Here is a 27,114-nt window from a genome sequence, read left to right on the forward strand (position 1 = left end):
TTTTAGTGAAATATCTCAACAATTAGTAAATGAATGAATGAATGAATGAATACAATGGAAATTGGTAGAGCCGTTCATGGTCCCCACAGGATGACATAACCGTCATAGTGATCCCTTAATGTTTAATCTAGTGCCCTCATCAGGTCAGAATTATTGTTCTGTGATCAAATACCTGCAATACCAATGACATACTCATCTTTAAAAAAAAACTGTTGCCATATATCATAATACAGGCAGTAATTAAGTCTCCCCAAAAAACACATTTGGCAAAGCAAATTAGTAGTATTTTAAACTTCATTTCCAGGTGACAGGGTTGTATCAGTGGCATAGTGCGTAATATTAATTCTGACACTGACTCCACGAATCTTTTCAACGATGATTGTACAGGATTTTAATATACATAGTACATCCTTTCCAGTCACAGATATATACAGTACATGGTAAACACTAAACTAAAATAGGACTCAAATGTAGCTTGATTTTTTTTCTGATGAACAAACCATACCATCATTTAAATTCTCCTCCAAAATGCGTTTTAAAGAAAAGAGGAAAGGGTCGTTAATCAAAAAGGCTTTCCTAATGCAAAGTAAAAAATGCAGAATCTGATAAAGACAAATAACAGTACAAATGGAGTGCCAAACCAGAGCATATTCTACAAACACTGTTCCTCAACACTGTGCTTTCTAACACCTCGCTGATATATTTTGTTTTCACTCCAATGCTCCGGGCCGAGAGACCTCTCTCAGGTGGGCTTCTTCACAAACAGCTGTACATATCTCACCAATTAGAGGCAGGCAGAGGCCTTGGCAAACTTTTTGTGTCTTATACAGTGAATCTCTAGCCAGCAACCTGCATGTGTATAGCTCCCTTGTGGGCCAGCAGACTCTATATCTATACAATCATCCCTCTATACACACACACACACAACAGAATGGGCACTTACATGTATGTGTGTGAGTCATGTGTGATTATGACCAGCCTGACTTACAGCAAGCTTAAATAGGAACTCTAAGGTAAGGGATATTTACCATCAGCCATATTGCTGCACAATGGCCAACCAGCATTTAATGAGAACGCAGAGATGCTGCCAACCAGATACAAATCGTCCATGTCATTAAGAAACCAGCAGCTAATTATTCTGATTGGACCCAATGGCTTTTAGTGGTAAAACAAGCTGTTAAATTAAGTGCAGTTTATAAACTAGACATTCACAAATAAGCAGTAGTAATGTAATGTAGTTCTGCCTCAATCAAATTAATTATATGTTAAGATTCAATGTTTAAATTGTCTAGGCCTTATGGGTGCTGCGACGTGACACTTTATAGAATTGGTGCAAAGCAAGATGATTTCGTTAATAGTGATGTTTGGAGGTGGTCTTTACTGCACTGAGAGCTCTGCTGCTGCAAAGAAAAGGCACATCACTAGTATTAGTGTATCACGGTATCTGAAATCTTGCTCAAATATGCTCCAAGCTTGGTGTCTGTCCTCATAATAGAATAGCCCTGCTCTTCTCTTGCTCACTGGAAGGAAGAGGGCAGAAAAGGCTTTGAGCTACTGAAAGTGGTTCACATTCTGGTACAGCTGCTGGATGCAATTTATTTAATTTCTTTCTTTTGTTTTGTTTTGTTTTTCTGCACGATGACACATGAAACCTAGACAATAGGTTGTGCGTGACTGTCAACCACATGCTGTAAGTGTTTTAGTGTTCACTGTGAGCAGAGTGGGGATATTTTTTAGTCTGCAGTTGCTAAGCTTTTTTTGTGATCTCCACAGAGACAAAAATCCTGTAATGGAAAGTCCTGAAGGGGCCTTTTTTTACTGAGGGATGTGGGGTGAAATCAGTGAATACAAATGAATGTCTCGACAGTAGAAGCTGTCTGCAGCATCACCAGCTATCCACCAAATTACACAGCTCAAAGAGAGGAGGGCTGAGTCCAAAGACAGGGAATCATTTAAATCCCTTCATGGCAACTCACTCACATTCTTCCAGACAAGTCAATTGCTATGCAGTGATTTTTTTTCTCTTCTTCTGTGATTTTTTTTTAACAAAAGATGCATGATGATAAATGGGCCTTGCCGTACTCTTAGAGAAGGCATATTATACAGGCTGCAGAACACTCACCCCATGAGAGGATCCAGAGCTATTCCTTTAGGATTCAGCAGGTCTAGTTGTAGGATGGTAACACACGTGTCCCCACCATGGTCACAGACAAATATCTTGTCAGAGATGCGGTCCACGAAATAAAGGTTGCCTGTCAGCCAGTCAATAGCCATGTTCTCCACATCTGCAATGGAAAGATTGGGTTAGATTCTTGTGTAAAATAGTTGAATACAAATGTAGGATAAAACGCTTGAATACATTTCTCACCTGCATGACTACCAAAGAAAGATAGTCAAAAATGAATGATCAATATTGGTGAAGCAGAGGTTGTGATATCCCATATTTTGGTCACTAGCCCACCTCCAAGATAAGATTGCCAGTGAAAACCTTACACATTTAACAACAGGTTTGATATTCGTGAGAATCTGGACAAGATCAACTACACAGAGGGAAGGTGAGCACTTTTTAAGTATCAGAGCAGGCGTAGCCTGCAGGTTTGAAGGACAGCTGTAGGGGAAAGGTGAGTAGCCCAAACCGCTGAGGCTAACCTGCCTTCAACCACACAGATAATGAAGAGATATAGCTCACTGGTAAGAGTGTGAGAGCGAATACAGGAGAGAGAGAGAGAGAAAGAGTTATGAGCATATATGTGTGAGAGAGCATTGGGTGATGCGTATCTCATCTCACCACTATCCTTTTGGAGGGAATGTTCATCAGTCAAAAAGCAAAGTAAGGAAATGAAAAGGTGTATAAGCTGCTAGAGATGGGAAGTACATACGTCGCAAACTGTGCTGTGTTCTTATTTCTTGTTCCCGTGTGAATCCACGCAGGTTCCTCGTTTCAGCACAGCGGAGTTGCCCAGAGGACCCTGTCGACAGAGCCCAGCATACACTTTCCTGGTTGTGCTGGAAATCCAATGCCAGTGTTCCATTTACACTCAGAGACCTCAGGGGCTGGAGACCTGTTCCATTTAGATGGGTGATGACAATACGATCGGAACCACCAATGAGAAGCATTGGACGGCTGTCACCAGGATCTAGAGAGAAAAGGGACATTATGTACCTTTACCGTGGACCAAGGAAAGGGTTTAAATTGCAGCCAAATTATTCAATAATATGAAAGACGGCAATCATGCCTTGGTGACAAAGAATACTTCACCATCAAAGGTAGAGACATAAAGAAAGAGTATATTCTAAACCTAACGCCATGTGAAACAGCACCAAAACAATCCCACAAAAGCTCATTTTTGAAGCTGATTGATTAAAAACATGCCCGTTCAGAACGGGCTGAATGTGTGGCCAGCTTTCTCCAACTCATAGAAACTACTTCATTCTGCGCTTCCTTTGGTCCTAAGCAATACACCTGCTATGCCATAGATGCTACTCAGAAACACCAATGAAATACACTCTGGTTCAGGAAAAAAGTACCATCACTATACTGCATTGTAAATTGAAAGCTTCAACTTGAACAGATATCAAGTAAAATGTAAGTACATTGTGCTGATATTGTGTCTCTTTCATTGTTCCCTTGAAGTATAAATTTGAATGCAGGACTTTTACTGTGCCGGTATTAGTAGTTTTATTAAAAGTTAATAGTTTTACCTCAGACATTTTTGAGAATCGTAATTAAAGCTGTTAATTTGTCACTTTCTCAAGCTTGAAGATGTTTTTCGTGCGGGAAAAAGTACCCTTTAAGATTTCTAACATGCAACGCCTTTTTTCGAAATGTACGCTTTCAGAGATGTGAGAGCAGCTACTGGATGCTTTGAAACCGGCCCGGCCGTCTCTTTGCATACATCAGCAAACCCAATGGAGTTATTTTGCTCCAACGTTATTAGTACTATAAATGAGTATGGCAAAAGACGTACACAATTTGAGTCGCGATGGCTAAGTGTGGCCGTTCTTTTGTAGGCTATCCGCTCAAGCTCGTTAATTCTAGGGGAGTGAAGAAAAGGTTGGTTGTGACGTTATCCAGAATCCAGTATTCAGCAGGAAAGAAGTGAACTGCAGTCACTGAGCCAGTCGATGTCTGCCAGCTGCAGAAGACATGCGCAAGTCTGCACAGCCCTGAAGCTCCGCCTCTGCAGCTGCACACAACACTGTATGCTTGTTTATTCAAAGTTGTTAATATTGAAAGTGTCGCGTGTTCATATTACACCAAATTCAAGAAAACGCTCCATGGGCTTCCAGAAATACACCCACCCAGTTGATCAGATGAGCGCTTCTCGAGATACGCGAAGAGCACACAGAAAGAGAGAGACAGAGATCCCTTGCTTTATAGTTAAATAATTCAAGTCAAGGAAAGACAGTCCGTGGTGGTAAAACTGAGATAAGCTGCTTTATGGGCTTAATTGAGCGTGTGCATTCTCTGACATCAGGTTCACCCCCTACAAAGGGCCTTTATTTATCCCGATCTCCCACACAAGTTCAAGTCAAGGGCTACCCTCCTAATATAGGCAATAAATCAGAATGCCTGCTCACATAACTGCTTCCCCTTATCCCTCTGAATCAACTTTTAGTAGTCACACATTTTTCTCCCACACTCGTAGGTAGATGGGGTTTTGACCAGAATCTCTCTTGTTGACCCTGACTTTTAATCAAGCATGACAAATGTTAGCATACGCAGAAGTAATGGCAAAGCTTTTTTTGGAGCAGACCATCGTAACATTTTCTAAAAAATTACAAATAATACGAGGCTGTCTTTGTGTTGTGCATTATTTGGCTCAGATATTTAAAAGCTCACTGAAATGACATTAATTCATCCCTTTTTTGCATTCAAAGCTAATGTCAGAATTATCTGCGTGTCTGTGTTTGACAGCAGCTGGAAGGCTGAGAACCAGCAGGGGAGCGAGGGACAAAATGCATTCACAGCACACGCCATGGGCACACGAGGACCACACCAGCATCTCGAACCAAAGTGACACATACAGGAAGGTTTATGCTGTTTGATGTGTTGCTGCTGACCAGGGGCCGTATTCACAAACATCCCGAGAATACTCTCAGAGAGCTCCTAACTTAGTCTAAAAAGTGTAGCAAGGAGTCCTAGCTTAGGAGAGATTTAGGGAACCTCTCAGCGCAACTCTGAGCAACGAAGGGACAGAAACTGTTACCTTAGCGAGGAGGTGAGGTAGACCCCGTTGCTAGGTATTCATTCTTTGAAATATGTGTGATTGCTTGATCAAAAGAGGAAAAGAAGAATGCACTCTTAGTGACAATGTGCGTAGAATCGACAGTTACATCGATTAGCCTGATTATAGAATTTAGTCTCTATTTAGACATGGTGTAGTTATGAATACTATTTTATTTAATTAGCATCTCTGTTGAATAAGTTGTACCTTAAACGTAGACTAGAAATAGTTTGAAAACACAGGCCTATTTATGCAGTAGCTTATTCAAATGCTGTTAGTTGACATATTGATTTGCTATTGATCTATTTCTTATTCATTATTGTTATTTACCATACTGGTCATTTCAGTCGTTGATCTATTTGATATTAACGGGAGACAAATGGTTAGTCTTTAATCAGTTTATTTGATTCCTGGCCAGTCTTTATAAGTAGTGGCGTTGGTCAACATGTACATCTATAAACCAGCAGACCCTGTTGAATTCGACCAGTCGACAGACATCTTAGTGTTGTGATCACATTTGTTCCTGGCATTATAGCGTCACTGCGTTGGATGGGAGATGGGCGCTCTAATGAGATCGACGACAAACATTATCCCTGCACGATCTAATCCGTAGTGTTTCATTAACTCACTGTCATTCAGCGTTTGGAGAATGCTTCTCCCACCTCTTTGTCTTACCAGCATATTCTCCTCTGCTTGTGAAACTCTTAAGCCTCTTAAAAGTCCCCCCCCCCCCCCCCCCCCCCACATACACACACTCCTAACAGGAGTTCTCTTCAGGGCTAAGATGCTTTGTGAATAACTTGTATCCTAACCAGGATCTTGTCTTAACTGTAAGGGGAAATCCTAAGAAGACGTCATAATTCTAAGAAAGTTCGTAGAATTGCATCTATAGGAGCACAATTTTAAAACAGGAAGCTTTATGAAAACGGTCCCAGGTAATTAGCTATCTAACCTGCAAATTGATGTTAGCAGCCGTATAACTGCTCTGTGCAAATATGATTCAAAATTAAATGATTTGTATGGAACTAAATTTGTCATCTACATAGACAGAGAACGTGTGATATGGACAAATGAATGCACAGATAGGGGGCATCATCAAAATGAGCAGAGATGAGTCGGTTATTTTAAAACAAGATTCCTGCCATTTGTTATATTGCGTGTGTGCAACATGCAATAACCCCACACTTTCACTAAAATACAGCAGGTACTTGAGTCGGTGAAGTGCATTATTAAACAGACATGAAAAGCAGCAGTGTGTTGTAGAGTCATATTTATGCAAGGAATACAAATAGCATGAAAAATAGTCCACCTTTCACTTTAATCTGAAGCACATGAGAAGAGATCAAATCAAGAGACCCTAAAAAGAACATTTTTGCTGCAGAGTTTTCACACTCAAGACATTAATATGTTTTTCATTCCCTGCTGCTCCTCCTCATCTTCTCGCCTCCGAGAGCTCTATCTGAAATTTATATTCATGAGCTTTTACAACTAATGGTAACCCCATAGTTATCCCTGTACCACTATCGCTCTCTGCTAAATTAATATTAATGCATGTGAGCATTGGGTTCAGTTAAGTTTATGGGTAATCATATTCAGTTTATTCCTGGTAGGACACCAGTCACATTGATTAAAAGCTGCAGCAGTGGTGTTCTCCCCAGCTAAGGTGTGTTGGGCCTCCAGCTATTTTCAACCCATATATGCCATAGTGACAACACCCTTTAAAGAAAAAAAAAAAAATCTGCTTCACTTTATGGTTCAATGCGCAACACAAAAATATACAGCACAAGGTTAACGTGTTTACTTGCAGACGACGGACCACCAAAACACAATAGCTCTTTGGGTTGTTTTATTTCTAAGTAGGCTGTTTTACTCATGGGGACAGATTTGTTACCAGCATCAGGCATTAACATAAATCAGTGTGACGCTGGGCATTGTCTCCGCACAAAATACTCCAGACTGCTCCCACTTAAAATCACATGCTCATTAATTGTATCATTATCCTGGCCTGACCACGTCTACCCATCCTCATGTGGGTGATAGATGTGGTCACTACTAAACCACATTAATCTTGCCCCACAAAGGCTATTGAGCGCCAAGGCGATGCTAAGCTAGAATTCCACTCTGGTTGAACAAAACCGCCCTGCTTTATTATTAGAAATGAAACATCCATACTATGCAGATTGTATTGTTCCCCCATGCAAGTGTGCCGCTCACCTTGTTTGGCTTTGCAGGATCTCCCGTCAGGCTGCAGGATGTATCCTTCTGTGCAGCTGCATCTGTACGACCCGTAGGTGTTCGTGCAGGTTTGGCTGCATGCGCCATACATGGCACATTCATCATGATCTTATAGAAAAAGGAAGAGAGTCATTTGTAACAAATTAGGTGTGCTCAAACATGACCCAAATACATAAAGTATACTTAATGTGGCCTCACTTTGGCACCTCAGGCATAATTACTTTTATAACCAATGAGCCTTTTTTGTGGAGCTGGAGTACCCTATAAACCCCCCTCTCTCTCTCGCTCTCTCTTTCTCATGTCTTCCCCCAGAACAGGATCAAATTCAAGAAGTAATGCTACTTTGTTAAACCCCTTCCTCCAGCATAATTATGCACTGTTGTGCCATGTCGTTGGTATAAGGTCTGTGCAGAGTCCAAGTAAGACACTACAACTCTAGAGGCACCTTTGGCAGGAAAATCCTGTCATCCTCGCTGGCTGTCAGAAACCAGGCCTGTGGCACATATGTAGAGCGTAAAGAGGGAGGGAAAGAGACACGGAGGAAATGTGTGCCGTATATTCACGATGTGAGTGTGTATGCATGTGTGTTGGGGTGTAATGCACTGTACAAGAGGCCCTGCCCGCAGACAGATGGTTCTCATATACCGAGCACCTCCTGCTTATTCATCTGAAGGAAGTGTGGCCAAGGGCAAAAGGAGGGATCGGTGAGGGGAAGAGGGAGGAAAAGGGGAGATGGCTCCATGGCAGGAGCCCCCCCCCCCACCCACCACCAGCGCAGCTGAATCCTATACCTCTGCAGCTCGTCCCGTCCTCGCCGACCTCAAAGCCATCAGCGCAGAAACAGAAGGTGCCGTTTCTCGTCATGACGCAGCCGTAGCGGCACCGGAGCTCGTGGCAGGCTGACAGGAGCTCTGCAGGGGGGCACAGAGAAAGAGAGTGAGGAAGTGAGGATTGGAAGAAAAGGGATATGATGGGGTACGTGGAATGGGAAATTACTTTTTTTGATTTTCCTCGTCACTGTTGCTCCCCCGTCATTTAGCAAAACAAAAAAATGTATTAGACCATAGTTTCTATGAATCACCATGAAAAATAAATGTTTAGTCTCCCAAAGCCAGACTAATTTCCACAGCTCTGTGACTTGGACTATGTAGCTGTTAACTACAGGAAGGAACTGAAAAACCACAGTGCTGATAAGTAAATGCAGACAGGTGGAGAGAGTAACAAGGAATTGTTGTACTGTAAATCATAAATGTTGAAACTAAACTGTGAGTTTCATAAATCCCATATGAATCAGTGACCCAGCGATCACAGACGTCTGATGAGTGAAAATATAAGTTATTACCAGCCGTGTATTCTAATGTCATCATTTGGCACAATTGATTGACAGGTAGCAGCCCTCAGGAAGTGCCAACATTGTCATTGATGATGCTCTTTGTAGCACTTATCTTCACACAGAAAGAAACAAAGAGCAGCTAATTATTGGCACGATGAAAGTTCAGCAGAACAAATAGCACGAGTGAAAGCATAGCCCTGCAAACAAGGCTTTAATTGCACAAAGATTGATATGCCACGGCTGAACATTAATTAATGTCAACTTACGGAGCAAAAGACAAAAGCCTGCATTGATTGTCCTTTGCTCTTTTCTGTGCTAACCATTTTCAAGACATTATGAAATGCTGCAGCAGAGGAACGAATCAATTCTTGACAGGGTGCATTTACATTCAACAGTGCAGCGGCGACTGAACGACAATCAAAGCCTCGACTATGACAAAACAGCCTTTGATTTGGATTTTTAAGAGAATTGTGTGATGTCAGTGGATCAGACACTTTTTAACACTTACTGAGCTATCAGAAGTCCATTTTCCATTGCAGTGTCTAACTGACTTCTTAGTGTGTCTTGACACATTGAGATGAATGGTGTCGGTGTATTGTTTGGAGAGCAATAATATAAATCTCAGTGAGGGCTTGTTGGAGACCAATATGTCAACTGATAATCATAAAAGAAACTGTAAGTGAGGGAAATCTAGCAATGAAATATGGTGACAAACTGTTGATTAACAAGCCAGAGGCATGGACACAGACATTACACACACTACACTTCTTTACTCAATCTTAAATAGTGTGTACAAAATACTGTCATTGATATTAATATATGCAGGCTGTAAAACGATGGCTCCGTTACCTTTCACAGCTTCAGAGAGGGCTGACATGGAACTACAGGGGTGAACTTTTTGTGTATTTCTGTGTGTATATATATATATATATATATATATATATATATATATATATATATATATATATATATTGCCCTCAGTGGAGTTTTGACTGACAGGGGGTTGAGTGGGAAATAACTGAATTTTCATTTAGGGGCAAACTATTTTTTGAGGTGATAAGAGAGCAAGCAAACACTGAAGTATTAAAATGGTAAATGCCCAGTAGCCTTTGGTCTTCAATGACCACAGAGAGCCAGTTTGGTTATTTATTTATACTCCTCACTTGCTCAGAGGTGAAATGATTGAAAGGAGCTAGACCTCAATAAACTATGAAGATAATCTGGAAACAAACTCCCCGCAGAGAGGCAGGGTATTGCTTTTCTGTGTTTAAAGGATATGTTGTTGACATTAATCATTTTGTAATGACAATTCTTTACTCCATTTATTCAGCCAGTGGAAGAGTGTGACTGCCAGGCACACCTAGAGGTTTTGCTGAACTATAAATGTACAAGCATGTGTAGAAGGTTGCCCAGTGAAGTTTAAACACCATAGGACAAACAAAGACTCTGGACAAGACAAAATTTGACACAAAATCACGAGTCCATGTATGTGAGCCAACATCATACTGGGATTCATCATAATTAAGAACACACCTTTATATTTATGTAGACAAATATATATAAGAAAGTCTGTAAGAAGAAACTCTTCTCTAAATGGTAAATGGACTGTACTTGTATGACGCTTTTCTAGTCATCCGACCACTCAAAGCTCTTTAACACCACATGTCATCATTCACCCATTCACACCCATTCATGGACTGATGGCAGGGGGCTACCATGCAAGGTGCCACCTGCCCATCAGGACTCTAACATACCCATTCACACACACCGCAGGCACAGCTTACGGGAGCAATTTTGGGGTTAAGTGTCTTGGCCAAGGACAGATCGACATGGACCAGCGGAGTCGGGGATCAAACCGCCGATGCTTTGATTGAAGGACGACCTTAACCACTGAGCCACAGTCGCCCCACCACATGAAAGCTCCTGTTGGGGAGCTGACTGAAGATATAACCCTGTCTCTAAAACATTCCGCATATACACATACAGTATAACATTGGCTATTGTATTTATTTATTTTTTACAAGAAATGTAATGCTTCCTGATTATGTTTTCATCTAAGTAAAGACTAAACCTTTTTATGGATGGGGGGGGGGATTAAACATATCATATCTGTTTGCAACATCATCAGAATGCAAAGATAATTTCTCTGATCTAACTTTGTGACAAACTCAAAGGTGATTCTGTTGATAGCCTAAGCAAACTGAGGGCCTATCTGTACTGTGTTGTGGCTATAACTATATTTGTGTGTTGTTGTAATTTCAAGAGATGTGAAAAAGTAATAAAAAAACATTTCTAGACATGCAGATGAACGCAGCAACCACAGATACACATACTGCACATTTACGTATGCATACATGCAAAAATACACAAGCACTCACACAACTGACTTGGTCGCTGTATCCACAATTTCAAAAACGCATTTTCAGCTCAATTTAACAAGAGACCATTAAAGTGTTACCCTCTGAAAATGAATGCAACAGCCTGTTGGTTAGCACCATTACAATATGTCTTAATGTGGCCAGCACTGACATAATGCGACACTGATTACGACATAAAATAAAGCCATCGCATGTATCCTGCTTTGCTGAGCTCTGAATTACTCACGTTTAACTAGTGATTACCAGACAGCGGTAAACTATACGAGAAACATGCAGTGAAAAAGCAGTTTTTTTCCCCATACAATTGGATTTCTTCCAGATCTGACTAACTACACACTGTATCTCAGCCTGAGCTTGAAGATCTGAATTATAAAGACAATTACATTTATTTCCAACCTTGGCCACAAACGTTGTTTTTCAGAGAGATTAGATGTTTTTTAAAGTCTAGACCTTAATTCACTGTATAGCTGCAGCTCACAGTGAGAGTTGCCCACCAATCCTGTTATCAAGGCCAAACTGGAGTCACAGCTAGCAAGTGGTTAAACACATCCTTTGAGAAAAGGAAAACTATATAGTAGGCTTTTTTAAGTGTGAGCTAAATGTCACATAGGTCGCTCCGTATGATGCAGCCTCTATACCTCATTTTCTGTGAATGTCAGCCGCTAGCTGGGAAAGCAAAGCATTCATGTCAAACTAATTTAAAAGATGCAAATGCGTTTTTGAGGGTGATGTTGACTGAGAATCTACTGGACATATTGAGGTGGATAACTGGACATATTGAGGTGGATAAGAGAGCAACACTCCCAGCAAAGTGGAGCCATGTGAAGCTCTACAATGAAATGATAAAACATTGAACACAATCGGCCGTCATGATGGTAATGGTGAGGGGGAAAAAGGTGCAGGTTGAAAGTAATCAGAAGTACACACACCAAATAAGAGCCAGACGCCGGTAAAATGTGTCTGCATGGATAGACACATTGTGCTTTGCCGCTATCTTTCTGAGATAGCGGCATTAGCAATTGACATTAGCATTTGAATGGCTCAGTGTAAACATACGTTCCTTTCCCCTTCTGACTGCTATTCATTTTTAACATAGCCTACTGTATGTCAATCAAAAGGAAACAGGTTCCTGCCTCTTACGATGGCCCTGCAGGTGTGAACAAAAAAGCTGCATGCTGGAATCGTAGCCTAACTGCTAATATCTGCTAAAAACAAGATCTGGACGCTATTTCTCTTTGAATTCTAGGCAACAATAGACTAGGATGTTTAATAGTGATGTATAAGTTTGCCAATTATAATACTGCTGCAGAAAACACACCATGCAGCTGCGAAGTGTGTTCGTAGACATCGCACGGCAGCTCGCCGCAGGTCACACGTTGCCGCTGCTCTGGTGTGTTTCCGGCGTCAGAGCCAACTATTGCACATCTGTGTTGTCACATCCCATATGAGCCTCGGCAAACCGCTCCACATTTCTATGTGAGTAAAAAAGTACCATAAATCATACAGCACTATGAAATGTGTATTAAAATGCTACCTGGTGGAAATACTTCTGAGGTAGTAGGAACTTTAAAAAAATGTTGTCAGCACTTGACAGGTGGGTCAAAAAACTCCCGCTGCTTCCAGCCATCTCTGTTTACTCGCTCTCAGGCTTTGTGTGTGGACCCCATGTGACCTATGCATTATTATTCACCACGTGGCACGGCAACTAGCGTGCTTCCCTGTTGTGAGGCGGTATGCAAAATGACGACATGGCGGGCTGAAGATATTCAAAGCTAATCCTTATATCTGCTCAAAGACGCCGGATCATCAGCTTTCCCTTTTGGCAAACACTGAGTGCTGCAGGGATTGTATACCTGCCACTGAGCCTGCTTGATGCTTTTCACACATCTAGAGCTATGCAGTGCTATCTCTGAGAACACCAGTCAATAGTGAAGTACACTATGGTCCGCAAATATACTTTATGTGGAAGAAATATGCTCAAAAGCTTTTCATTTTCTGTGATCTATACTCTTTCTAACTCAATGTCATTATAGTTGGCATTAATGAAGAAGTATTTCTTATATACCGTCTCCTGAAAATGAGGAATAACACAGCCGAGACTGATGCACTGGCAAGGAGAGAGTACACTCAAATTAGGATTTGTAACCACAACGGTGATGCGAAAAACAGCATACTCCAAATTTTTCTCCAAAAAGTATAATGAATGCACCTTAAAAAGAGGTGACTGCTGAAGTTTGGGGCACATGCAGAAATATTCATGAGTTGCTGGGCAAACAGATACAAAACAGTAAACAATATGAGCCTAGCCAACCAATAACCTTTCACAATGTAAACTATTTTAGATTTGTGAAATGTTTGAATGACTGAAACCATGCAGTCGAATGTTACTCACGCTGAAACAAAGAGGCATAATGCATTCAAAAGAGCAAGCCCAGTCTAATTTACAGTCAACCGCAATCTAATTTGCTTTAATCAGATGCACTGTATCAACAGAACGATTCTAGCAACTGCAAAAAGAAATAATTCCATCTGTTTTCACATTGGTAAAAAGAAACGATTGAGTTATTATTATATATTCTGAGAAAGTAATGATTTGCCTAAATTCTACTCATGATCTGGAAATTGCAATATCATTACGTCTGTAGCAGACTATGAGGTCCGGTTTTCACATTAGGGAGAGAGACCAGCATAGTCAGAGCACAGATACTGCACAATGGTAGCAGCAGAGGTGTCAAACATACGGCCCGAGGCCGACAACTGGCTCGCCAAAGGGTCCAATTTGGCCCACTGGATGTCTTTGCAAAGTGTGAAAATTGCAGAGAAGTCATTCATTCCATGTTGTCAATAGAATGCACTCCTATTCTCTCTCTAGTGGTACACTGGGGGTCTCGCTGTCCTTATAAGAGTACCGCGCTCTATGCTGGATCTGCTATAGAGTGCTGCAGGGATGACATGTTTTTGTAGGCCAACCCCAAAGTTAGCATCGCCCTGGTTCCCTCAACAAAATGGCAATGGGATTTTGCCATTGGATTTTTGATTAATGCAAAAAAATAAGCTCTGTGGCAAACAGATGTTTTTGATCCTTAGATGTACTGTTCAGCAAGATGATCTTCACAAATTAACACCACATTTAGTAAAAAGCTAACGTATAAACAAACTACACCACAGTCAAATGACTTCACGTCCCCACCAATCACCAAAAGGCGGACTAGTGTTCGCCATTGATGATTTTTAGTCACATCATGCCACTTCTCAGCAACAGCCTTGTTGAAGACATGTAAAATTCACGAGTGGGATATTAACTGACATATTTTATGTCGTGAATCAACTAAGCTTGTGTAACCACAGACCTTAGTGCAGGCATCTAACCAAAAAACGATACGAGGGAACCAGAAGTGCAAAAAAGGCTAACGTGTTTCCAGACTTTAGGGCTCAATCCTGCAACCCTCTATGTATCCCACATGCATTGTTGGGAGGTTTGAGGAAACAGCAGGCTGTTTATTATTGTAGTCGAGAGATCAGCGAGACATCTCGGGGCGTTCATCATCTGTTTTGTTAATGAAATGTTCATTAATTGTTATTATTTTCAGAATGCACTTGTACTCCTTTACATTAAAACAAAAGACCCATTTGGATGTGTTGTTTCTTATAGGTTACTATGCAATGGTTTCAATGAGCCGGCCCTTTAACAAAAATGAGTTTGACACCTCTGTTGTAGAGAGTGGCTAAAAATAATCATATACAATAATACAATTAGAAATGTAAGGAAAAAAAAAATCTAATTTTATTTTGTGTTATGAGATAACAATATGATATATGACCAAAATAAAACTGAAATTAAAATGAATGTTTGCTTAAGAAATGCTATGACTTGTATTCATGAAAGACACAGCTAACACAACACTGAGCTGTGCAGGAGCAGACAAAGACTACACAGGTGTTGATATAACAAGACCTAAAGAATCAGGGTAAATGTTAGCAAGCTAGACTAACTCTCTTTGACAGGAAGCTAGTAAGTCTACCTTCAGGGCTTCCACTTCCCCTGTGGAATACCAACTTCACCATAAAATGAGTTCTCCTGAATGTTGAATGTTGTCAAGGGAATCACTAACAGTACATTGCCCGTTCTACGATGCCTTGTATCAACCTTCGTAGGCTGTAAAGGGCTATGATGTGCTCTTGTCAGAACTAGACGTAGACAGCAGTTCTCCTGGCAACACTGGCTCTCACTTGTCAGGCACAAATACGTACCAAAATGCTTGTACCCTCTTTAGAACAGTACGCACAATAGTAGCAGTACCACCATAGTACTTGATACTGAGAGTTAAAATTTCAAATTGTTGGTATTATTCATGTAATTCACAAAACTACAGTAGCACTCTGCTTATTCCGGAGACATTTTACGCGACAGCATCCCACAAACAAAAAAAGTCACACATCAATCAAGACCACTCGAGTAGAAGATTCTCAGACCTTCCACATTCAGCAACACAGATGGCAGAGTATGCATATTGTGTGTGGCACTGTTGCTCTGCTAACACAAACAAGAAGCCTCATCATGGGCAAGGAAAGACTAACCAAAGGCTAACAGTCAGATTGCCCCATCTGGCCTAATTATGGCTTCCATTTGGGGATGGCCACGGCCTGAGTCTCTGAATAGTCAGTCTTTTCACAAAACTCGGTTGGCAGTCAAGGCCTGTAATTAATGTGGGACCAAATTAAGATGCAAACCCAACACAGAGGTGCACCCATGGCTGGCTCAAGGACCTTTAATGAGTGGATTTATCACCCATATATCAGGAGCTTAACCCACCCTGTAGGTCTGTAGTTGTGGTTGGTAGGCCCTCTTGGCAAAAAGTGACAAGATTGATTCCACGAATATAAGAAATTGGGTCATAAATTCCCTGGGGTTCGATCATTCAACAGTTTCCAGAAGTGTGTGCAGGGAAATAGTATTTGTGTAAAATGAGCAATGATTGCAGTGACACAATTTATTGACAAGGCTTTAGAAAGTTATCTGAGAAGCTTAAGTGTGTCAGCTTTGATGTGAAATGGAGCTGTCCGGATGGTCTAGAAGGTATAATTTTCCCTAGAAATTGAGAGATACATGCGTATATACATGTAGTTTTCAAGAAATGTAATCCTGTATTTCAAACTAGGGCTCAAATGTGACAGTAAATGTTGTTAATCCCTCAAAGCACAATTCGCTGAGGGATTTTGGAACTGGTGCACTGCCAGGCTTCTGACATGCCCTTAAATATTGGAAGACACATCGTGGGTGTGGGTGTCGAAATCTTCCAGCAAACAATGAAACTTTAATTCTAACCACTCCTGAGGAAGAAAATCCGCTGTAATAGGATTTGATGACACCAGATTGTTTCCTCATATTAGGAAGAGTACTGATGTGAGTGACAATATCTTGCCAGGCTGCGGAACAACAAAGTAAGATGCATGAATTATTGATTGTCAGTGTCGGCTGGTATTTATATAGTGTGTACTGGGGCCTGGCAGCTCCCTAACCAGAGCTAGTAAGATAACAAGAGCTGGAACCTCAACTCCTCAAACAGCAAAGCAAAATATGACAGATAACTTCAAATGAGATGAGTTTAACATGTAATACTTTTGACAAATTCTTTGGGAATTCGATTTAAATCATCAGATGCCTCTGTTTTCGAAAGCAGAAGTAGGAATTGAAACGCCATTGAAAATGACAACCTCATCGTCTGTAAAGTGACCACAGTGAGGTAGAGTCACACATTAAAAAGCACAGCACATTGCAGAGTACCACCGCAGAGAGGACAGCTATCACTTTGACTACTTACTGTAAATGTTCCATCCATTAGAGGGGCTACAATTTAATAAATATGCTAATATATTACAGTCCACGAGGCTGGCTGGCAGCGCGTTTTCAACCTACTGAGAAACACTAAAAAGATGATTGAGCTGTATTCATGCCGAGTCGTTTCATAACAAGAGCGTCACTTATCACAGGCTCCTTCACTCTGGAGAAAAGTGTTTGTTTGAATTGTCCTACTGAAAAGTTAATCAAGTGAGATAATTGAATGTTGCTCAGAGACAGAGGGTGGGAGGGAAGGTGCATGTTTGACGTTGTTTCGTTTCCACAGGCTTTATCATCACAAAATGAAGAAAAACATAATATTAATGTTTTTTGAATAGTTTTTTTTGTGTGTGTGTGTGTGTGTGCGTGTGTGAGAGAGAGTCAGCATTTCAGAGTCAGAGACTATTAGAAAAAACAATTAAGGTGTGTGTTTGCCGAAGAAGATGAACCGGGGGAGACAATGCTTTCTCACTGCCACGTCAGTAATGAGAATTGTTTTTTTCTTTCTGTTACTTTTCAGCCTGTGTACTCGGAGCTATAATTCAAATCCCCAAATAGCTTAAATCAGTGTGTTCTCCGCAGAGGGTAAACACATTGCCACTTTGACAAGCTGTGCTGTGACATGGAAATCATAGCCGCATAAAAGTCCAGATTACCCTTACGTAGCAAAAATAGATCCATATATTTTGGAAATCAAATGCATTACAGAGAATGTGAAAGCAGAGTGCCGGGAGAGGCAGCAGCTCATCGTCACTAACATTCAGCCGCATTCGAGGGATTCTTTTTTGCTGACGCTTTTCTGTTGGAGTACGACTGGCACAGGTTCACTCTGAAAGTCCAATCTTATATTTAATCACAACCAACTAGCTCTCTGGGAAGCAAATTAGTCTTGTTTGTTCGTTCGTTCGTTCGCCTCTCCTTTCTGCATCATAAATCTTGTCAATTTTACAAGTTATTTTCTGCAGCTCAGAGCTAATATGTATCACGCATACATAACAGCTAACTCCTCAATGAGGAAACACGGATATAGGGTCTCAACCTTGAATGCTTTCAGTGTCAGGATGCACCCAAACTTAAAAAAATCATGCCTGACAATATTTTGATATCAGACTGACAAACACCTAATAATAATGTTGAAGGCTCTGCACTGTAGCGGCTCACGCTGATGTTGATGTTAGCTTCACAGACCGACAGGACGAGCTTCAAGTCTCACGACTGTGAATCCTGGATGTCTCAATTAAAGAGCTCTTAATGTGATGAGCTTCAAAAGATGAAGTGATGTGCTTAAAAGTTTAACCGAGATATTCTGAAAACACTTTGCGCTCAATAGCTGTTGAGCTGCCTGCTAGCTACCTCTCTGAAGGGATCAATAGGCAATCATCTACATCCATCATGGAAAACAACAGTCACCACTCTGTTGGTTCGTTGATAAAGAAGTCAAAACATAAAGCCCAGTCCTTCATTTTGAAATACAAAAACTATACTGGGTGCTGTTTCCTCTTCCACAAAACCACATTTGGCGAGCAGAAATGATACCAGCATGCACAGGGCTTATTAATTAACCAGAAAACTGTTTATTTTTTGTTTGGCCAAATTGAATGTTATTAACTACAGTCAACTTACTGTCGCTGTTTACTTACTTTGACTGGTGTCATAGATTAATTAAGCTAAAGTTTAAACTTTCACTTACACAGCTTGTTAAGACACTGGCAATTATGTAAGTTGTTGTGATTTGGAAATTGCACTCTTCACTCAACTTTCATTTCAATCAAACCGTGTCATTAATGACTTAACTTTCTCAGGAGGGTCATTATCCATAATAGGATTTATTGACGAGTAAAAGAAGCAGTATGTAATATAAGGTTCATATTACAAAAGCAATAGTGTACTTTACAACCTCTTCCCCCCCACATCAGGAGAACCAAAACACAACCAAACCAACCAATGTGCATGTTGCTTGGATCTCCTTAACTAAATGGAGGGCGGGGTTACATCTAAGCTTTATACTTCATCATGCTCTTGAGACCCACATGGTGATGTGTCGATTGATGAAGCAAGCCTGACTTAAACAGAGGGACTGATCCTGGTTCAAATCCTAAAATTATAACAATCATAGAAGCACACACAGAGAATTAAAGTTCATTCAGACGACTCACGTTTCAGAATCAGACAGCGTAGATAATAAATAGTCGATACAGTACATTGATCCATTTTTCCCTGAGAGATCACACTTGGAAGCTCAGCACAAAGAGAGAGGAGAGAGAGATCAGGGAGAACCTAACTTCCCCAGTGGGGGAAAACCTGAGAATCAGAGCCGACAGGGGGATGAATTGGAACAGTGAGCGCCAGGCGCCAGCAATAGCTGTGGCAGCTATATGGTTGTATTGTGAGAAGTGAAGCAGCTCTTTCATTGGCAATGGGAAAGTGAGCACATGCGTGACAGCTTAAACAGAACACTATATTAGAGCAGGACTGTGGATATACAGTGTATTCTGCGTGAGGGATTTTTACAGCATGTCTCAAGCTGTCTGAACGCAGGCTTTTCTCCTTTTAGGCTGGAATATTAACCAAGCATGAATTATATCTATTGTTGGCTGTTTGCGATATTGAAATTGACCCGTTTTGATCGTGAGTGCGATTTTTTTTCTTCCTGCAACACAACATTTGCAAGTCATGCCCACTGATTCTGCAATAAATGTCAAGTTTCCATGAGCCACTAAATGAGGCTAAGGATGAATGTAATGGTCGGGGTCGAGCTCAGTCAGGGGTAAAAGTACCAGAGTAGTTATAAACGTGGAGTCTAAATGTCACTGAAAGTGAAAGGCCTTGTGAACTGCATGTGGTGCTCATATTAGCAGTCAGCTGTTTCATGCTGGTCACCCAAACGTATGTTATTGAATTAAACGTTCAATCAGAACTAGGAATATCTACAGCAAGTAAGTAATTAACTGTATTGCAGTTTAGCAGAAGATAAGGAGGACATCCTCGCAGCATTAACTGCCAAAACAAAATCAATGACTAAAATGCTTTGCTGAAAAAGGCTTTGTGCTGTATTGCCAATACAAACGAAGGCAGTTACTACTTGTTCCCAATTATAGTAATTGAAAGTATCTTATTCCCGGTTAGCACTGACAAAAATATGATGGAAAAATAAACTTATCACAGCTGAACAGCTATTTTATTAATTATTGGTTGCTGCGCTACAATTTACATGCAACTCCCATCTAATTGCATGTTCTCCTTTTCCCCATGTGCACTGAGAAGGGCACAAAAACACCTTATGAATGGGCAAAGCACTGTATTGCAAGGTCATGACTGCAATCTCATTGCCCTGCTTAAGCCAATATCCACACTGCCATGAAAACTGAGCCCGGATTATGATGTTTTTTTACTGACTCATAAAACTTAATGCTGATGATCTTTCTGGGCATTCGCACAAAAACGGCTGTATTCATTCTCCGCGATGACACAATATGCACAGAAAGTGCCAATTATGATACACTAGTGTCAGCATACAAGTGATTAAAGCTAATATGTAGACTCGTTAATGCGAATAGAGCATATTCACGGTACATATATATCTGTGTATTATGTATCTGATGGCACTTTTTTGTCAAAAAAACTGTCTTAGTTAATGTTGTTGCAGTGTATCCACCACCACCGTCGTGATATTACAACTGGGGGTTACCAGAGTCAGAGGAAGTAGTAGGAGGATGAAATGCAATAGATGGAGCTCAGATGTTATTCGGTCTCATATTATGCTCTATTCAGGGTCATACGTATTTTCATTTCAAAAAAAACGTTATACACGTATACTTTCTGCCTGCATATGCCTGTATTCACCCTCTAAAGTCAGCATGTCGACAGAACTGAAGGTGGAATTACCGATCTAATATAAATGTGAGACCTTCTTTCTTGTCAGACAGTTATTGCTATATTCATGTTGTGAAATGTTTGTCAAAGCTGCAGATCATGTTTGAAACACTTTCAAAATACTGTAGAGAATATTGTAAAATTCATATTGTCATCTGTCTACTCAAATAAAGTTTGACTGTTAAGGAGATAAATGTGTCGGCAGTATTTACAACCTGTAGTAAAGGATTACATTTTCACAGTCAGAATGTTAAATGGACTTTGTTTGTTTTTTCCGATCTGCATGCATGAAATCAAATACGTTTTTTCATATCACCTGTTTAAACATTGTTAATACATAAAGAATAATGTTACATTGGTCTAACACAACAAGACCATTAATTGTACATTTAAAAATGTCAAAAACCCTCCTTAGAAATAAAGCTGTTTACTCATAAACAGACTGTAAATTGGGTACACATAATGCAAAAAGTAGCAAAGCCATAACTTGTAAGAAAACAGTCCAGATCAACAACAGTGTGTCACTAATTTAACAACCTTGTGAATCCTGCTGTATCATAACGATTGTAATAACTTTACACACACGGTCCATCTGGCCGCTTCAGCCAGTGTTATTACACCGTAGCGGATTATTTAGCTGAAGAAAACAATGAAACTGAAAAAGGTATTCACCTCGCAATGGCTTTAAATCGCTCTACGTGGTCGGGAAGCACGGAGAAGAGGTTTATAGACTTTACTAATAATTTCTCCTCTGCTCTCGATCACTCACTGCATTAATCCTTTTATAGCACAGACAAGGAATTTGTCTTGGTGATTTGGTGCATAACAATAAACAGTGCAGAAGTCTAAAGACGCAAAACATAAATGATGTTATTTTAGCTCGTGTCACTTTCAAGGGAGCCGCTCTTCTCCATCCCGCCGGCCTGAGTGAAGGACTTAGTGAAGGGTCAGTTATCATGCAAAAACTAAGATTATAACTGCTGTGGAACTGAATAGTAAATGAAGTGTTCAGCAAAATATCATTGGGTTTTCATCATTACCTTATGTAATGTCCTGTACTATATATAGTCAAGGTTGCATTGCTGACATTCACTCTGAGGCAGCAGTGTGACAGCGTTGAGTTGGCTTCAATCTATCAGAGATCTTTCACTGCTGTCACGGAGTCATGATACAGTCTCCAGAGTTACTGAACAGTTTCACAAAAAGCAGAACGCAAATGATTTTATCATCGTGTTTTGTTCCCACAACAAAAACTGCTGCTCTTTTTTGAGTCTGCTGCTTTCATTGGTAAAGATAAAATGGTGACTGTGCGAACCAGTATGGTGAAGTGAAAACATTGAGTAAACAGTTTGAACAAACACGGCTTGAGCCTGGCATCAGAGTTTAGCTTTCATTTTCAAGCATTAGGTTGACAAAGTCTCCAAATTCAGTTTCCACGCAGCTCCATGTCGTTCCTTTTATTCACCATGTACATTTGGAAGATATTTGTTTATGACCACTTTCTGACCTTAGCAGAACATATGGAGTCTGAAGCTGAATTGTATTCATTTAAGTCTTCCTTAAGCCAAGCAGGAGAGACTTCAGAGATCCCACGGCACAGCCACGAGCATGTGATTAAGAATGAGCAAGTTTCCTGAAGGTGAACGAAGAGAGTTTGGTGGTTTTCCATCTGGGCACCTTCATATCAAGGCCTCTCGGGATGTTCAGCATGTATATTCATAAGAGGTGGGCAGGAACGGGAGGGGGGAAAAAAAAAAGTTTTGTAAGAGACCCAGCTGGTTGCCTAAAACTTCGCTTTGGTGACCTCAATTTCTCCTGCTTCCAAATGAGTTTGGTCTGTCCGTGTGGGACCAAGCATACTGCACAGTATGTGTCCCCGAGCGAAGGAGCAGAAGGTCGGAGCCACACAAACGGGAATTAGTATAATGTTCATCTTTAACATAAAATTTACATTTTGTGTAGAAAGACAACAAATTTGTATTTTCTACCAGGCTAATGTATTTTTTAAGAAAGAATCAATCTTACTCTAATGCTTTAGACATTAGACACAATCTGAAGCTTTGCATTAAGAGGCGGATTGTTAGCATTCAGGTCACATATTCTTTCACATCAGATACAGCGGTGCCGTACCTATTCCATGACAAGGGATGTGTAAAAACGCCATCAGGCTGACATGAAAAGTGCATGTCTGCAGTTTACAAGGTTAAGGCTGTGTGGAACTCACAGCGGTATCACAAAAGGCCAGACAATGAAGTCAGAAGAAAATTCACACCAATGTGTATATATGCATGATTTACTAAAATGCCTCACCACTTCATGGTCTTACTGAAGTACATCTTGATTTATAGAAGTTTGAGTGCATCCACATCTATTAAAACTACAAAAACATTTACCCAAATTACATTGGAAATCCTTAAAAAGTTAATATATATTTAATATCTGCACAGCTTTTGCAGCCCAAATATCAAATGAATGTTGGTTTGCTTTATGACGAATACTTCAGTAAAACAAAAAGTTGTCCTTACTGTGAAAGAAAGTACGAAATGGATGAATAGGTAATTCAAGTGTGGCATTTAACTCGTCGCAGAAAGGAAAAATAATTTTACAGCTTCAGTTTCTCTTGCGAAAAGGCCAAAAGTATTATACCAACAAATATGCAGCATACAGATCCTTTTACAAAAGCGTGAAAAGAACGAAAAGCCGTCTGGTAGCTCGTATATTTCTAAATGGAATATCAAATAACCAAATATTAAGTAGGAGATTATGATATACATTTCTGATTAACGGTAAAAAAAATATTTTAATAATTACGTGACGACCCTCTCTGCCCTGTCTGCCCTGTTGTCTGGTTGTTTGGCTGCTTTCCTTGCAGGTGGGGTGTGGCAGAGGGTCGTCAGGCAGAGTGGAAACACCTGAGGCCATTAACAACACTGGCCCTGTGTGCCGGTGCACCCTGAATTAAAAACCCTCTGGGTTCTCAGTGGGTCGCTCTCTTCTTCCTGAGTCACCCGTTTTGGTTTTGGTTTGTTTCCACGCTATACAACATTGCATACACACTCTCCACGCACACACACACTTACACTGTGGACATTACTAACTTCACATGTCACTGTTCGTTTATGTTTTGTCTTTTATGCTACTTTAAAATTAATAAATAACTTGTTAATTAAACTGCTTCGTTGAACGCATCTCCCTTTTTTGTCATGGCCGTTCAGCCCGGTTTGCGATAATTATTATAATTTGAACATATTAAAATGTACAAGTTTTAAAAAACACAATATATTTTATTTTATTTTACTCTCCAATCTTTGAGGTATCCAAATACAGATGGCTTGTAATTTAAGAAGGTAGGGATTTGTGCAATGAAATCTTTATTATTGTTCTGTACTCGGCTCCTCTTTCTTTTGAGTTTCAAGTTGCACCGAATTACATTTGGTGGTTTTTTTCGAAGCCTTGTCCCCAACATGGAAAAACATTCATAGGAACAGAATTCAATTAAAACATCGTTGTCTGACCTTCTTTCTATCTACATTTCTTGTACTTTCTGTAAAAGACTGTGGCGAATATAGAAACCCTTTAGTGCTCCCAGTAAGATAAAGAAAGGTGAGGCTTAGTGCTATCATTTTTTAATTGTATGCTAGAACTATATGAGAGTAGTGTCTAATTGGTTTCCATTTGGGGGATCTGTAATAGCGAGAGTCATTTACAATTTGCAAGCAGTATAAATGTATTATCACTATGGCTACTTAGTACTGCTGTATGTGTGAAGGACTTTCATCTCATGTACATATAATGAGTTGGCTGGTATAGCAGCTGATAATTTAGATATTAATCTCCTGGTCCTTCCAGCATCAGTGGATGAAGTGACATTGTGTGGACACACTTTAGCAGTGTGGCAGGTGGAACGTGAGATATCTCTGCCTGCAGAAACTGCCTGCGCGTTCTACCTCGGCTGACTTGAGCAATTCTCGCAGGTGGGGTTTTTGCATTGTAATTAAACCTGACATGACATGAACACAGAACTTGAACCAGGCTTTCAGAGCTTCTATCCTGCTTAGTTAGATGAGCAGAACTTAATGTATTAACCCTTAAAACCGTTTGGTATAGCTCAGGAGCAATTCAGCAGATTTTGGAAAGTAGCAAGAACATGGTTTAATCAATCTTGCTTCAATTCTATTCTCTGGTCCAAGGAATTCTACCAATTAAATCCTTCAATGCAAGCAGTATTGTATAGGGAGTGAGACGTTGGAGGACGAGCTTCCTGTTCCATCTTGGACTCTTCACTGCTGTGAATCGGAGGATGTGTCATCGCACCTAGCACTCACACAGAGTCTTACAGGTCAAAAAAGGTCGTGGTCTCTGCGAGACAGGGAGCTACCGTTGTGCGAAGACAGTTGCAATCATAAAGCCAACGCCGCCGTATCACAGAAGCCAGGTGTCTGGAGCAGCTTGGTATAGTTGCTAAGAATGAGAGCAACAGCCAAGCCTTGTGTACAAACACAACACCTGGTGCTACTGTCCTGCTGAGTCTCTTGGCTGCTCTGACAGGAAGGATGATGAGAATTCTCCTTGGCGAACAGTTTTACCACAACAGTTAGAAAGTGCCAGCTCATGGCACCATTTCACGAATTAGCAAATCATCAACCATCATGCATTGAGAGCTGGATGTGTTTCCAATGATAGATGCATTAAGCAGTGTGTATCTAAGCGAAAGCGAAAAGAATCCCTGAACTCCGATAATCAAAAAGAAAAAAAAACTTCAGCTCAAATTTACTTGATTAAAGTTTGGAATAATAATTATCTATTAACAGGGAATAAAAGTGGAGCGTTTTCCACAGCTATATATTTTACAAATGTCGTGCTGATTTAATGTGCAAAATAAATTCCACAATCTTAATAATCCAAATAAAATGTGCGTGACCTGATTAATTAACATGATAATGAGAGAAGTTATTAATTTATGCATGCTAAACCCAAGGCAAAAAGGAATCGGGTTGTGAGAGCATCCTTAACTCTTACCTCGACAGTGGACTCCTTCATCGAAGCCATCCTCACAGTCTCTGGCCCCATTGCAGAGTTTATTGAAATGAATACATTTTTTTGTCCCGATGCACTGTATGTGATTGAGGGGACATCTGATCACCACCTCCTGCGCACCTAAAGAAGACAAACGACAAAGTGTAAAACAAACCTGTTTATCCATTTATTTCAACATGAATCATAAATACACCGTATCAGTTCCCTGCAAAGCCAAATGTGCTTTAACAATGTTTTTTCTTTCCAGCATATGGAGTAGCAGTTACAGTGGGCGACCATATGTGAACCACATTTGCATATTTCATTGTCATTATCGTTTGAGAAGGCAGTCTAAAAAAAAAAATGCTGGAGGAAATTTGTTTGCCAGCAAAAACTACAAAGTGCTGATACTTCAAGACCCCTTTTAAAAGGAGCGGGCGAACCCATGCATATGCAAATGTATTTATATTTCACACAGCATTGTTCTTTACACACAACAGATGTTTGCCACACTGCTTTGCAGACGCACTTGGTGAAGTCCCATAACAAACTGCCCGACTCTCCCTGCCAGCCGGGCAGAGCAGCTGTTTAAGGATTCATGAGGCACATAGGTGACCCCTCATTCATGTGGCAGCCACACAGGAGCACATAAAACACAGCTGACCAGTGCACCAGCACTGTAAATGTGTCACATCTCCACCTCAACTACATTGATATCAATTACCAATGTGCTGCTGCAGCCACTTAATGGGAAGATTTATCCGTCCCAATCCCCAGAGTCGCCCACCCCCCAGGAACTCACACCCACGCGCACTTGGACCATCTTGACTGGGCAGTTACTTATTCACAGCATCCATTTTTACTTTGTAAGGTAAGAGATGCAGCAATTAATGTGGCCATTACAAAGAGGGCTGTCCTCTCCTGCTGATTTACAGAATGGATACGTATACGTGGTTGTGAGTGTGTATTGACACAATAATGACTCATATTAGTTTCTCCTCCAAAACCATTTTTTACTGCTTTAAAAGTGCCGCGAGAGAGGCTTCTTCTTTAATGAGTATTTCTTGGCCATCTCTTCGAGACCCAGTGATTCACACCATTTCTGAGCCATATTTAGGTAAGTCAAATATCAGTGGCCTTGTCTCAGAGTTCGTATTTCATACATGAGCAAATTGGCAGCCTGATCTGCTGGGATCCAACATGTCTTTGAAG

At 40.5% G+C, this 27,114-nt stretch overlaps 1 protein-coding gene across 1 annotated transcript in view; it reads right to left on the minus strand.

The window, feature by feature from the left end:
* Nucleotides 1-27,114, minus strand: part of lrp1bb (low density lipoprotein receptor-related protein 1Bb) — a 230,752-nt gene that overhangs the window by 126,243 nt on the left and 77,395 nt on the right. Inside the window, exons 2-6 of the mRNA XM_076109566.1 lie at nucleotides 25,906-26,043; nucleotides 8,255-8,374; nucleotides 7,443-7,571; nucleotides 2,880-3,137; nucleotides 2,123-2,285 (exon numbers count right to left, since the gene is read on the minus strand). Coding sequence (XP_075965681.1) covers nucleotides 2,123-2,285; nucleotides 2,880-3,137; nucleotides 7,443-7,571; nucleotides 8,255-8,374; nucleotides 25,906-26,043 — 808 coding nt within the window. The remainder of the gene's footprint in view (nucleotides 1-2,122; nucleotides 2,286-2,879; nucleotides 3,138-7,442; nucleotides 7,572-8,254; nucleotides 8,375-25,905; nucleotides 26,044-27,114) is intronic.

Source organism: Anarhichas minor, unplaced genomic scaffold (genome assembly GCF_050575085.1).
Source record: "Anarhichas minor isolate MPS153535 unplaced genomic scaffold, ASM5057508v1 ptg000004l, whole genome shotgun sequence".
Taxonomy (NCBI): Eukaryota; Metazoa; Chordata; class Actinopteri; order Perciformes; family Anarhichadidae; genus Anarhichas; species Anarhichas minor.